Raw genomic sequence first — 14,352 nt, 5'->3', positions numbered from 1 at the left:
GGGAATAACTTCAAAGGGGATTTTACTCCTGCTTCTTCATTAACATGACCAATTGTCTGCCAGTCGTTATGTCTCTGAGTCTTTGAGGAAGTTTTTGATTTGCATACAAAAGAGTGCACAGTGTAACATTCAAACAGTAAACAAACCTATAGCTATATTTGCACAGCAACTGTGGTCAAAAGATTGGTTGATTATGATTTACAAGGGCAGAGGGAAGGCCTCACTCTATTTATGTAAGGAAGTTAATGTGAAGTGCTGTGCAATATTTTGGGCAGATGATGGTCACTCCTTGGGGGGAGAGGGGCCGTTTGCCTGTGGTGGTAACATAAAAAGAATAAAAGCAGAATCTTCAGAAGGTGAAGAACACTTAGGAGGGGTGAGGTGGTGTTGTGAGCATGAGTGTTGCCCAGCGCCTGGAGGCGTGAATACAGGAAGTGCAAGAGTTGGGAGTGCATCTAGCAAAGTACAAGAAGTTGTTGAGACTCTCAAGGTGCATAGGTAGGAGATGTAGTAGTAGGTCTCCTAAAACAGATTAGATTCTTCATGAGGATGGTGAGGTGGGCTGGACTTGGCGGATGTCGAGTGGGCTGACTGAGGCAGCAGTGACAGAATTTGTGTGGTATAGTGATTTCACTACAAAAACTGAACAATGAGGCTAAGGGACTGGCAGGAAGAATGAAAAAGAGGGAAGGAGAGTGGAACTGCCACTGACAATCAATAGGGTACAATATGACTTCACGTGCAATAGATGAAGGGGAATGCTAAATGTATCTAAAAGCGTGTTCATCAGGCAACACAAGGACCCACTATATTGAATAAGGGAATGATGGGTAGGGATACGTTTATGACCCTGGGTCGGAGAGCAGGTGGGGGAAATGGGTGTTGAGTTCAAAGAGAAGCAAAAGTTCGAAGTCTTAATTCCCAAATCCTTTTCTACTAGAAACTACATCCTTTTCTCACCTTAAAATCACATGCAGGTCTGCTATTTAAGTGGAAGAACTACAGAGCCTGCCTGAAGCACAATTTTTATTGAATAATCCTTGTAATCTATAAATTCTGAAATGCTGAAAATGAGGGTATGTTCCATGGGATTGCCATCACACAGCCAACAGCCATAATTACTTATGATAAGGCAAGACAATTTCCTTTATCATGCGATGTTTTATACACACACAAATATATAGAAGTATATGTGTAAGTATACACAGACACACACACACACACACACATCTACGCAGCACCACAGAACCCTTTGTAATAAAACAGCTGAACTATAATAATGACGGAGAATAAGATTTGTGTGAAATAAAGGGGAGAATAAAAGCCCTCCAGAAAGCGGGGATATATAGTATTGTTTAATTCCGATACAGATGATGATGATATGCTGCTGGACCGTACGATTGGTCAGAATGAAGGAGTGTCATTGCTTGAACTGTCTGAATGACACTTATTCGGCAGCAAGAGGTATCTATGGTCTTAGAACGGTTTTGCAGGGAGTTTGGATCAGTACATCAGCATCAGGGTGTCAAGCAAATCCTCTTACCCATGCTTTCAATCATGCGCTCTCTGCCCTAGATCCAGGCTGCAGGATGCGGGGAGGGTGGTGGATTACCGTAACAGTGTTACAAAAGGCAGTTAAAATATTTCTAGCTATCAGTCTGAAAAAATGAAAAAAACAAGGGAACATGTTTTTGGTAGACTGTCTGGATTAGATTGCCACAAATAGGAAGGAGAGCTGCATGCCGATCTAGTGAGGTAATATTTTGGTATAAGAAGTGAGTATTGGTGAGGCAATGTGAAGCTTGAAGGACAGGGAGGCTGTGGTCAGAGACAGACAGGGACATATGAATAAAATAAATTAAAATGGAAAAATGGTAGTTTACCGGTATTCTTTCTTCAATGTTAAGCTCTTTTTTCTCTGGTGTTTTAACTGTAGATGACCAGTAGGGGGCATAGTTATCCACCTCCAGGCTGGTGAGGGAATGGCCCGACCCAGCCCCAGCAGAACCTACAAATGTGCGATCAGGTTGGCTGTTGGACTGGGAACTGTCCATAAAGTTGGAATAAGTATCCAGGGAAACATCGCTGAATTGCTCCAATGTAATTTTGCTAGTCGAAGGACCTGGCTCAAGGGACTTTCCTTGATCATACTTTTCGGGACTTCCTGTTGGGTCTACTTTTCCTGAGAGGAAGTCTGATACATTTTGACCTGTAGGAGGCGCACTTGCTTCAAGACATTGGTTATGAACATTTGTAGGACTCGTGCCTCCTTTGTTTTCAAGAGAAGTCTTGACTTGTTCTGTGCGATCTCTGATGTTCTCCTCATCTGTGTTAAGACTCTCAACATAGCTGGCCTTCTCACTTTCGTCTTGTTGTAAAGCTTTGCTGACTGATTGTTGGTTTTTGTCTAGGACAGAATCTGTGTGCATCATCTCTTTGCTAACTGTGCTTATAACACTGTATGACTGGGATCGGGTTATGGGTAAACTGTGCACTGACTTTCTCTCATCAGAGTTCAAACTGGTGAGCGACGATGTACCTCCGAAGGATGCAGCCAGGCTTCTCTTTGGGCTGCCACTGCTGCTCTGCTTAGCTAGTATGCGGTTCAAAGATTCAGCGACAGCGTTGTAGGCTTTCTTCTTAGGTGACACACCATTTAGACCACGTAGAACTAAAGTATCAAAGGTCATCCTCTCCATTGGCTGGTTCACTTTCCAAGCCCCTACTTTCTCCATGTAACTCAAGGAAGGGAGAGAATGGATCCTTCCAGAAGGCGGTGAGGAGGCACTGGGGGATGTACTACTTTCAGAGTTGGATTTAATGTCAACCTTCTCTAACTGCTGCTTTCCGGAGGTAGGGGTATAGGCACTTTTAGTTGTTTCATGAGGGTCTTCACTTAATACACCATTTGAGCCTCGAAGGTTTGACATGAAAGGCATCATTTTATCAGCAATCTCCTTCTTTATACGTTTGCTGGGAAAAGCACCTGGAGTTGACTGGGAGATAGGTTGTGCCATCCCCTTAAAGAACACACTGTCATTCACAAGAGGCCTGTCAAAAGGAGAAATGTCAGCATCCCGATGTCCTCGCTCTATGCTGTAGCCAGAAGAATCAGTTATTTCAGCATTACCTGGCTTTCCTTGGACATCGCTAACTGTGCTCTCCTTCGGACTGCATGTTTCAGTAGGCTCTGAATCCACATTCACAGAATAGGGTGGTGCATTTTCAATTGTACAGTCTCCATTCTTCTTAAAAACTGATGCCACTTTCTCTTGATGTCGGAGTCGGATCTCAGAGCACAAATTTGTGCGTAACTCATATCGAAAATCTCCACCCGCAAGTCTATTCAATGGATGAACAATGATGCCAGAAAAGTCAGAACGGCCAGAGTCACTCACGTTCACGTTGTCTCTCTTCATATTCATGCCATCAACAGAAAGCATGGCACGACACAAATCTGTTTCACTAGAGGATTTCAAAGTCTTGCTCAATGAAAGAACAGAGTTGGCCTTGGATCGTTCAAACTCTAAGATTGCTTTTTCTTGATTCTGTGATTGAACAAAGTTCGCTTCCAAGGACCTGGTCATTGGTTCTACAAGATCCAAGTTCCCAACCTCGTGTGTCTGGCTTCGCTTGGACATCAAAGTTGCTCCTGTTTTGTCAGAGGTCTCTTGTGTCTGGTGATCCACATTATGGTCTTGTTGAAGCTGGTTTTCCAGATGTTCAGTGTTAAAGAATATTTTGTGAGATGCATCCTTCTCTGCAAAGTCATAGTTCCCATCTTGCTGCATCTGAAACTCATGATGTTCACCTGTGAGAAACTGTTGTTTGGATATTTCTTGCCCCACAGGATCTAGGTTCTCATCAAGAGATGATTGGTGGCTGCTTGACACGACTTCTTTCTTGAACAACTCATGCCCAATTTCTTTATTTAGTGACAAATAGAAGCCAGAGCCCACATTTGTAGTCTCATGCTCCACCAGATCAATGTTCTCTTGCTCCTTGAGGTCTAAGGTTTCAGCTTGCTTGATTGGACTATATTCGGGCACTGTAGATGAAAGGCCCCTGCAAGGTGAGCTGTCAAGGGATGATCGACTGCTACTTGACAACCCAAATTCCTTCTCTAACAACTCAAGAACACTTGGATCAATCACTACTTCAGGTACCTCAGGACCTAGGGACTCTGTCTCATGCACCATATGATCCAAGACCGCCACTTGCTCCATTTGCTTCTGCTCTGGTTCTGTATCTGGGAGCATCTTGTAGGAGGAACTATCTGAAGCTGATCCTCCACTGCTAGACAACCCCACTTCCTTCTCCAGCAGCTCAAGGAGCATTGGTGCAGACACACTACTGTCAAGAAAGGAGCCTTCATGAGTGAGAGAATTTATGTAACCTTCACCTTCAGGACGTGGTGCACATGCGGTTAACACTTCTTGCGTGGTAACAAGCGCCTGAGAATCTGGAACATCAGACTTTGCACGTACATTTGTGATTAAATGCTCTGATAAAGTTTCTGCTCTAGTCCTCTGGTCCTCAAAAAATATCCTTGCAGACTTTGGAGTAGGAGGCAGTGGGTGCTGAGATAAAAAGAAGGTACTACTTGCATCACCAGCCCCTGCTGTGCTTAATGCAAGAGGATGCTGCGAGATAGTGAAACCGCCACTGGACATGTCCGTGGTAACTTCAGTGGAAGCCAGCTCTACAGCATCATGCATCTGCAATGGCCTTGAATGTTGCTCAGAAAATTCTGAATTATCAAAGGTCCACCTGAAAAGACAAAAGGAAAAATACCTTAGTAAGATTTTCAGATTCAATACTGGGACATGATGTTCAATGCACTGTTATTTACCAGAATCTCTGGTGGAAATATGAGTATTTCTGTGCATAATGGCACAAAGACTCTGAATTAAGGCAGATTACTGCATGTGCTCAATAATTCTGGGTAAAAACATCTCTTACCACTTGCTCGGTTACAGGAAGAAGCTACTTACACTCACACAGAGAAAGAATGCTCAAACACATAACACTATTCAATATTATAGAAATGAACATAGATAAGGCAGATAGATTTCCACTCAGATTTTCTAATAAGATGCCACATTTTGAAAGTATATTGCTGAATCTTTAAACTGCTATGAAATGTATCAATGAATAGGTAGAAAGTAATACCTCAAAACATGGATACTTAGAAAATGTATCTAGCAATTGACCAAGAGTTAGTGAATGAAGATGGATGAGGTGCTGATTACACACTAAAGTAACAATTCAGAAATAAAACTCTTATTAAACAAGATAAAAGGGATAAACAGATTACTAATGATCAGGCTATGATGTGATCAAGGCTGCAAAAAAGGATAGTTACCCAATATAATTATAAAAATATAAATACATGGTGGGATGCATTCATTGTATGGTACCTCCATTAAGAAATTTCATTAAATTGGCAGGAAAAACATTCCTTGAGTATTCTATATATTATTTGCTAAAATGAATACCTAAGTTACAGACACAGTTCACATGATTGATGTACGATGGAACTGGTACTGTACATAAGTTCTTAATGGTTTTCTTGTTGGGATTCAGACTAATTGTGAAGGAGGGTAAAGCAGCAGTAACGCATGTCAAGAGTCATGAATCTGAACATGGACTAACTATACACGAGTCTCCCTTTGTTTGTCTGTTATTCTGAACTAATTCCTGAAAACCAAAAACCACAGAGAACAAGTTTTGTTTGCAAAACTATGACATCTAGATGAGAGGAAACGCTAAAAGAGATTCACTCTTTTTTTTGTTTCAAGGAACAATTCACAACCCAAGAGCAGAGCCACTAAAGAAGCTGAATAGTTCAGCCATTGACTCACAACTAACGAGACTGATCACCACTGTCATGCAGTTGTATTGTAACTAGAGTACGCTGAAGCCAAAGAGAAGCCAACACAATGCAGAAAAGTATTGATTCAACTTCGACCACCTTTACATGTGTTCACATCATGGGCACAAACCTCTTGGGGGGGCCTAATCTTACCAGGTTCGGAGCTGCTGGTTACAAGCGATATATCTTAGGACTCACTTGCCTGTATGCATCATAGTTTAGGGCAATTCACTGAACTGGGCTTTGCTCATTCAACATTGAGGGCTCCACGTTACCAGGTTTGGGTGATATCAAAGGAATCTGTGAAGAATGAAGCCACCGCTGTGTTTTTGAAGCCTACCTCAGAAATCGCCTTTCTTTTTAATGCATTAGATGCAAGAGCCAAAGGTTCAGGAAAAAAAAAAACAGGAAATGTGTAATAATACAGGCAGAAAACAAACAAGACAAGTTGGGCATAGTCAGAAAAAAATCAAGAAATGTACGGCCTCATTTATAGATGGGCAGTAATTGGACATCAGCCAAGAAATAGTGGCTGCCACATTGATTCTCTCTCTATTCCCCCGCCTTATTACGAGACTGGAATCTTGCACAGACCTATTATAATTGGATATGATGTCAGAGAGGCTGTTCTGTTTAGTAGTCCAAGATAGAAAAAGATAGAAAAAGCGAGGAAATTTCACAAATACACTTGGAGGACAACACGGTTTTTGAAGACAGACTCAAGCTCAGAGGGACTTTCTTCACACATAACTTAAGGCAAGTATGCTGTGGTATGGTGACCACGTGTCACTATTTTTCCCACTACCTGGCTCCTGCTCACTATATTCAGCTGGCTGCAGAGAGGGTAGTGAAGGTGGCGATTCTGCATTCTCACAGCAAGCCAGCCTTCAGAACAATAAATGATCCTTGAAGTAATGATTATAGCGGTCCAATGCATAGTGAAATGGATAGGTCTGAGGGCCATGTTCTGTGTCACTTTCTAACAATAAGGGTCTCTGGACCCACCTCCAAGATCCTGAAACCCCCAAGAAGAAGTATTCTCCTAGATGTTCTCAAAAGGAACTTTGGTGCACAATGTGCGAAGCTGAAGCATTTCACACATCCATATTCAAAGGGTATGAAGATCACTTACCTCAAAGGAGCAAAATTGAGCTCAGTCCGCTGAAGCAGTGTCTCATCAAAAGTATTGTGTGCTTGGAGGGAGCCAGATGTCAGCAGGGGGAGATGAGGTGAGAGGTGGTCATCCAGCATTTCTAGAAAGTTTAAGAAATGAATTAGCGTCAGCAGAAATGACAGCTAACGGACAAGTTGATCACATAGTTGATCACATCAATGAAGCCACCAACAGAAGAAGCATGGATTCCAAGGAAATTAAGTACTGTATCAACCCCTGCCTAATGAATCTTATGCTCACTCCAAAGAAAAACTACGGAAGCTCTGACAGCACATCGATGACAACAAGCCTGCTTTCTCTCTTAAGCCCACCCCTTCCCATCGAATTCTGCAATGGTCAACCTTCAAATCCCTATTTCTCCCAGATATCACTGAAATACGCTACTCCCTTGTTAGAAATAGGGTCTTTGGTTGACAGTCAGGTTACCTCCTGTTCAAGCAAGGACCCTCACTCTAGTCAGGGTAAAAGAGAATCACCCTCAGCTAACCCCTGCTTACCCCCTTGGTAGTTTGGCAGAGCAGTAAGCTTAACTTCAGAGTGCTAGGTGTAAAGTATTTGTACCAACACACACAGTAACTAAATGAAGACACTACAAAATGACACAACACCAGTTTAGAAAAAATAGGAAATATTTATCTAAACAAAACAAGACCAAAACAACAAACATCCAACATACACAAGTCAAGTTATACATTTGTAAAGATTAAACTCAAAAATAGAGCTTAGAAACACAAAATGCTTCGATGAGGTGTTAACAAAGCATCGTAACGGAGTAGTTCCTAACAATCCGACACCAGCGGTGCCGGACACGGAGTCGCGTAGACCCCCAGGTACAGTACCTTTGGTGAAGAGTGAAAACAAGTCGATGCGCGAAGTCGGGGATCGCGGCGTCTGTGCGAAACGTTGAATCCGCGCACTTTGAACGGCGGTCACGAGGTGGTGCGGCGATGTCCATGGAATCGCGGACTTCAGCGGGGCTGCAGCGGCGTCGGGCCTGCGAAGGTCGTTGCGTTCCAGCGAAGATCACGGAGTCGGTTGCAGGCGGCGTCACCAGATTCAGCAGCTGCGTTGGTCCGAAGTCGTCTGAAGTCGATTTCCTTGGATTTCCACCAGCTTTCCTTTCAAGGGCCCAGGGACTGGATAGGGCACCACTTGTCAGAGCAAGAGTCTCTCCAGAGACTCCAGGTGCTGGCAGAAATATGTATTTGCTGTCCCTGAGACTTCAAACAACAGGAGGCAAGCTCTAAATCAAGCCCTTGGAGATTTCTTCACAAGATGGAAGGCACACAAAGCCCAGTCTTTGCCCTCTTACTGTGGCAGAAGCAGCAACTGCAGGGTAGCTCCACAAAGCACTTTCACAGGCAGGGCAGCTCTTCTTCCTCAGCTGTTCAGCTCTTCTACAGGCAGAGGTTCCTCTTGTTTCCAGAAGTGTTCTAAAGTATGTGGGTTTGGAAGCCCTTCTTATACCCAATTTCTCCTTTGAAGTAGGCCTACTTCAAAGTAAAGTCTCTCTTGGATGTGAAATCCTGCCTGGCCCAGGCCAGGCCCCAGACACTCACCAGGGGGTCGGAGACTGCATTGTGTGAGGACAGGCACAGCACTTTCAGGTGTAAGTGACCACTCCTTCTCTCCCTCCTAGCACAGATGGCTCATCAGGAAATGCAGACTACACTCCAGGTCCCTTTGTGTCACTGTCTAGTGTGAGGTGCAACCAGCCCAACTGTCAAAGTGACCCAGACAGGGAATCCACAAACAGGCAGAGTCACAGAAATGGTATAAGCAAGAAAATGCTCACTTTCTAAAAGTGGCATTTTCAAACACACAATCTTAAAATCAACTTTGCTCAAATATGTATTTTTAAATTGTGAGCTCAGAGACCCCAAACTCCACATGTCCATCCTCTCCCAAAGGGAATCTACACTTTAATCAGATTTAAAGGTAGCCCCCATGTTAACCTATGAGAGGGACAGGCCTTGCAACAGTAAAAACGAATTTTGCAATATTTCACTGTCAGGACATATAAAACACATTACTATATGTCCTACCTTAACCATACACTGCACCCTGCCCATGGGGCAACCTAGGGCCTATCTTAGGGGTGCCTTACATGTAAGAAAATGGAAGGTTTAGGCCTGGCAAGTGGGCACACTTGCCAAGTCGAATTTACAGTTAAAACTGCACACACAGACGCTGCAGTGGCAGGTCTGAGACATGATTACAGAGCTACTCATGTGGGTGGCACAACCAGTGCCGCAGGCCCACTTGTAGCATTTGATTTACAGGCCCTGGCACCTCCAGTGCACTTTACTAGGGACTTACTAGTAAACCAAATATGGCAATCATGGATGAACCAATTACATACAATTTACACAGAGAGCATATGCACTTTAGCACTGGTTAGCAGTGGTAAAGTGCTCAGAGTTCAAAAGCCAACAGCAACAGGTCAGAATAAATAGGAGGCTGGAGGCAAAAAGATTGGGGATGACCCTGCATAAGCAAAAGAAAGTCCAACATCCCTCAATGATGCCTTACCATCGTCCTTCATCAAATCTCCCTCTGGGGTACTCTCTTACCCCTACCGACCATTGACAATGCATCCCTCACTCAAGGCATCATGTCGAAAGCTCTCAGGACAGACCAGATCATTCCATTCCTAAAGAAACCTACACTAGACCCTGATGACCACACCAACTAGCGGTCCATCACTCACCTATCATTCATTGGCAGGACCATTGAAGAAGCAGTCTATGTTCAACTCCAAGGTCACATCAATGCTTACCATCTTCTGCACAACTATCAGTCTGGCTTCAGGTCATGCTGCAGCACAGAGGCCGATAATAAAAACACTGTGGACAATGCCATTTTGGCTACAGATGAAAAAGACTTCTGCTTCCTGATATTGCTGAACCTCAGTTGCCTTTGACACAGTTTAGTATCCCACCCGCATATGCACCCTGGAGTCTCGAATGGGAATCTTCAATAATGTCCTTCACTTGTTCTCCTACTACCTTTCCAACAGAGGCAAGTGGTTCAAATGGGCACCTCAAGGTCACAAAAGATTCCAATTACCTACGTAATCCCCCAGGGTTCCAAACATTCTCCTATCATCTTCACCCTATACACAGAGCCAGTTAGTGCTCAACTCAGATACTAGCATCAAGATTTGCCAATATGCAGATGATACACACCTCTACTTGAAAGTCTCCTGTGCGTCAGATATCCAACGCCTCAAACTGTGCCAGCACATCATTGAGACCTGGATGCCCAGAGCTCACCTGACAGTCAATCCAGCCAAGATAGAATTTCTGTTATTTGCTAAGAACTACTGTCCAAGCTCTTGTGCTCTCGCATTTGGATAGAGGACATACACTGTGGCCTCCACACTCTACACAGGCACTGCTTAGGGACATGGTACACACCACAGCATGTCTCAACCAGGGCCTGAAGAAATCTGATTACATCACCCCCATCCTGATGTAACTCCATTGGTCCCCCTTGCTGGCCGACACCATCTTCTAAACCAGCTGCATCATTTAGAAAGCCATCACCACAAGCACACCACCTTACAGTGCAGGCAAGCTCACCAATTCTGGTAGTTCTCTGCACACCCACTGCCAGGACGTTGTCAGACTTCAGAGTAAGAAGTGTAAAAAAAGAAAAAAATACAGGAGAACAGGCCTTATCCATTTATGCAACCAAGGAAAACATCCCCATAACCATCAGGACCACCCTAACACTGCTCCAATAATACTACATGTTAGACCTGACAGCCTTAGAGTAGTCAGCCCCCCACCTTTTACCTGCCTCCCTCCACTTTTATGACACTGATTTTTCTGTTTTTAGGACTCTGCGCACTTTACCACTCCTAACCAGTGCTAAAGTGCATATGTCCTATCCCTTAACATGGTAACATTGGTTCAAACCCAAGTGGCATATTTAATTTACCTAAAGTGCATTACATGTGCCCATTGTGCCACCCACATACGTAGCCCCATAACCATGTCTCAGGCCTCCCATTGCAAGGTCTGTATGTGCAGTTTCACTGCAACTTCGACTTGGCATTTAAAGGTACTAGCCAAGCCTTAAACCCCCTTTTTTCTACATATAAGTCACCCCTAAGGAAGGCCCTAGGTAACCCATAGGGAAGAGTACTATATAGGTAAAAGGCAGGACATGTACATATGTGTTCTATACGTCCTGGTATTGAAAAACTCCTACATTCATTTTCTACTACTGTAAGGCCTGTTCCTTTCATAGACTAGCATTAGGACTTCCCTCATATACTTTTTGAGTAGTAGATTCTGATCAGAAAGGGGTAACCAGGTCATATTAAGTTTGGCCAGACTGGTAATTGAAAATCCTGCTTATTGGTGAGGTTTTATTTTATATTACTATTTGAGAAATACCACTTTTAGAAAGTGAGCATTTCTCTGCACTTCAATACCATCAGTGCCTTACAGAATGTCTCCAATCAATGTCTCGGCTGGGCTGGGCTCGTTGACAGCTCCATTGTGCATTTCACCAAGACAACCACAAACACAGCACACTCAGTCACACCTGCACACATGTGCATATTAAATGGGTCTTCCTGGGCTGGAAGGGCCTGCCACTTACATTTCAAAAGCTAGTGGCCTGCCCTCATACAATGGACTGCCAAGCCCCCTTCTGGGACCCTGGCAGACAGGACTGTACTGAAAGGGGAACTTGTGCAATTCCAAACCACTCTTTGAAGTCTCCCTCACTTGGGTATATAAACTGGGTCTCTGACCCCATCAACTCAGACACTTCTGGAACTGCACCTGAACTCTGTCAGAAGACCTGCCTGGCTGCCCAAAGGACTCTCTGGACTGCTTTGCTGAGAAGGACTGCTGCCCTGCTGTTGCCCTGCTGCCTGCTGGCCTCTGACCATGCTGGAAGGACTGTGTCTTCCCCGAAAAGTGCTCTCCAAGGGCTTGGATTGAGCTTGCCTCCTGTTCTGAGGTCTCAGGGACTGTAAAAACCTCCACTGCTAGCTTTGTGCTAGTACACCGACATTCAGTGACTTTGTAACAACTTCAGTGATGCCAGCGACACCGCAGCCTGCTCCCAATCCATGGACCTCACTGCACGCACTCACCTCGACCTGCAACGCACGTCTGACATTGCTGCAACTCCGCTGACGTCACGCGGAGTCATCGCGACCCTGCGAAGTCGACACATCACGTCCTGACAGACCGAAACCAGCAAACCCGCTGGGTCACAGGGAATCGATGCACCGTGGACACCGCCACATCATCTCCCCCTGCATCCGGACGGGATCGATGCTGCACTGCCACCTGCTTCGCAGCGCGTAACCAACGCCTCTCTCTTCGGACGCTGTAAGGGACCAACACCGCACCGCCTCCAGCAACGCCTCTTCCCGACTCCGTGCAACATCCTTTGTCTTCGTTTTGAAAAGGTACTGTACCTGGGAGTCCGTGTGACTCTGTGACCGACACCGGTGGTGTCTGATTATTGAGAACGACCCAGTCAACGACATTGTGATAGCCCCAGCTGGAGCTATTGTGTTTTCTAGGTGCTTTAGTTGGTTTTAATCTTTAAAAATTCATAACTTTGCTTGTGTACATTGGATTTTCATCACTTCAACAGTATTTTATTCAGATAAATATTATCTATGTTTCTAAACCTGTGTGGCGTATTTTTGTGGTGTGGTGTTTATTGCACAAATACTTTACACATTGCCTTCTAAGTTAAGGCGGACTGCTCAGTACCAAGCTACCAGAGGGTGGGCACAGGATAATTTGGATTATGTTGTGACTTACCCTGACTAGGATTGTGGTCCCTACTTGGACATAGGTGTATACCTCTGCCAATTAGAGACCTCATTTCTAACACTACATAACAACACATTAACCATTCATATCTCAGCTTCCTCTCCTGTTACTTAGTCACTTTAATTTGGTCTATGATCATGTACAGTGCTCCGACGGTTTTGGCAGGTTCTTGCTATAGAAATACAATATACATGCAAATATAGAAACACTAAGGGGGTCATTACGACCTCGGCGGTCTTGTAAAAAGACCGCAGAGGCCGCGGGAGACAGAATACCGCCATTGCCGGCGGTATTCCTGGCTCCCTGTTATGACATTTCAGCTGGGCCAGCGGAAATGTCACATCAACATTGCTGCCGGCTCGTAATAGAGCCGGCGGCAATGCTGATGTGCAGCGGGTGCAGTAGCACCCGTCGCGCATTTCACTGCCTGAAATTCGGGCAGTGAAATGCGCGACGGGTTATGCCTGGGGGCCCCTGCACTGCCCATGCCAAGTGCATGGGCAGTGCAGGGGCCCCCAGGGGCACCCCAAGTCCCCTTACCGCCAGCCTTTCAATGGCGGTGTTTACCGCCACGGACAGGCTGGCGGTCGGGGACTCATAATACCCAGGGCAGCAGTGCTTGCACCGCTGCCCTGGGATTATGACCGCCAGGCGGAATCCTGGCGGGATATTGAAGGGTCCGGCGGTGTGGCCGTGGCAATTCCGTCACGGTCATAATTGCTGGCGGAACACCGCCAGCCTGTTGGCGGTGTTACCGCCACCTTACCGCCGGCCGCCAGGGTCGTAATGACGCCCTAAGTGTGCAATATATTTGACATTGCAATTAAGATTTCAGTGTTCTGAGAACAATGAACCTGTCAGCAATGACCAGTGTTCTATCTTGGTAATATTCAGCAACCCCTTCTTAAGATTCTCAACACTATGCAAATTATTGATTTTTTTGTTTCTTATAGTTTATTGTTTATTAACAGTTTCTTAAAATCCATGAACTCCCAGTAAAGCCATAATGGCTGTTAATATTTGTTAGCACAAAAACAAAATCAATTAGGAGAAAAAATAATGCACTTTTAGAAACATAGGCCCTCATTATGACATTGGCGGTAAATGCCTTCTACCGCCGCGTCGACGGCCGCCAAAAGACTGTCGCCGCGGCTACCAGTCATCCACCAAATTATGACCGTAGCCGGAATTCCGCCAGAAGGAAAGCGGGATTCCGGCTGAGGTCACTGATAGTGCCTACCGCCACGGTTTTCGTGGCGGTAGGGAAGCCACACAAACCATGTCGGTAGGCGGGGTCATAATCCCGCAGGCGGGTTAGTGACGGCTGCCTGGCTGGAGACTGCAGTCTCCAGCCCGGCAGTCCTTCCCAGCATGGCGGACAGTGTGGTACATTGGAGGTTTGGCTTAAGCCAAACCGCCAATATCATAATATGGGGAAACGTACCGTCAGCCTGTTGGCAGTACTTTTCTCCATTTTACCACCGTCCGCC

General features: G+C 45.1%; 1 protein-coding gene across 3 annotated transcripts in view; it reads right to left on the bottom strand.

Annotated features, from left to right (window-relative positions):
• ALMS1 (ALMS1 centrosome and basal body associated protein) overlaps nt 1–14,352 on the bottom strand; it is a 141,654-nt gene that overhangs the window by 95,113 nt on the left and 32,189 nt on the right. For all 3 annotated transcript variants that reach the window (XM_069205618.1, XM_069205619.1, XM_069205620.1), the window contains exons 4-5: nt 7,008–7,128; nt 1,884–4,770 (exon numbers count right to left, since the gene is read on the bottom strand). In XM_069205618.1, the coding sequence (XP_069061719.1) occupies nt 1,884–4,770; nt 7,008–7,128 (3,008 nt within the window). The remainder of the gene's footprint in view (nt 1–1,883; nt 4,771–7,007; nt 7,129–14,352) is intronic.

The sequence above is a fragment of the Pleurodeles waltl genome, chromosome 1_2, assembly GCF_031143425.1.
Source record: "Pleurodeles waltl isolate 20211129_DDA chromosome 1_2, aPleWal1.hap1.20221129, whole genome shotgun sequence".
In the NCBI taxonomy this organism is placed as follows: Eukaryota; Metazoa; Chordata; class Amphibia; order Caudata; family Salamandridae; genus Pleurodeles; species Pleurodeles waltl.
The sequence above is the reverse complement of the archived record's forward strand: the minus strand, read 5'-3'. Positions and strand labels throughout refer to the sequence as shown.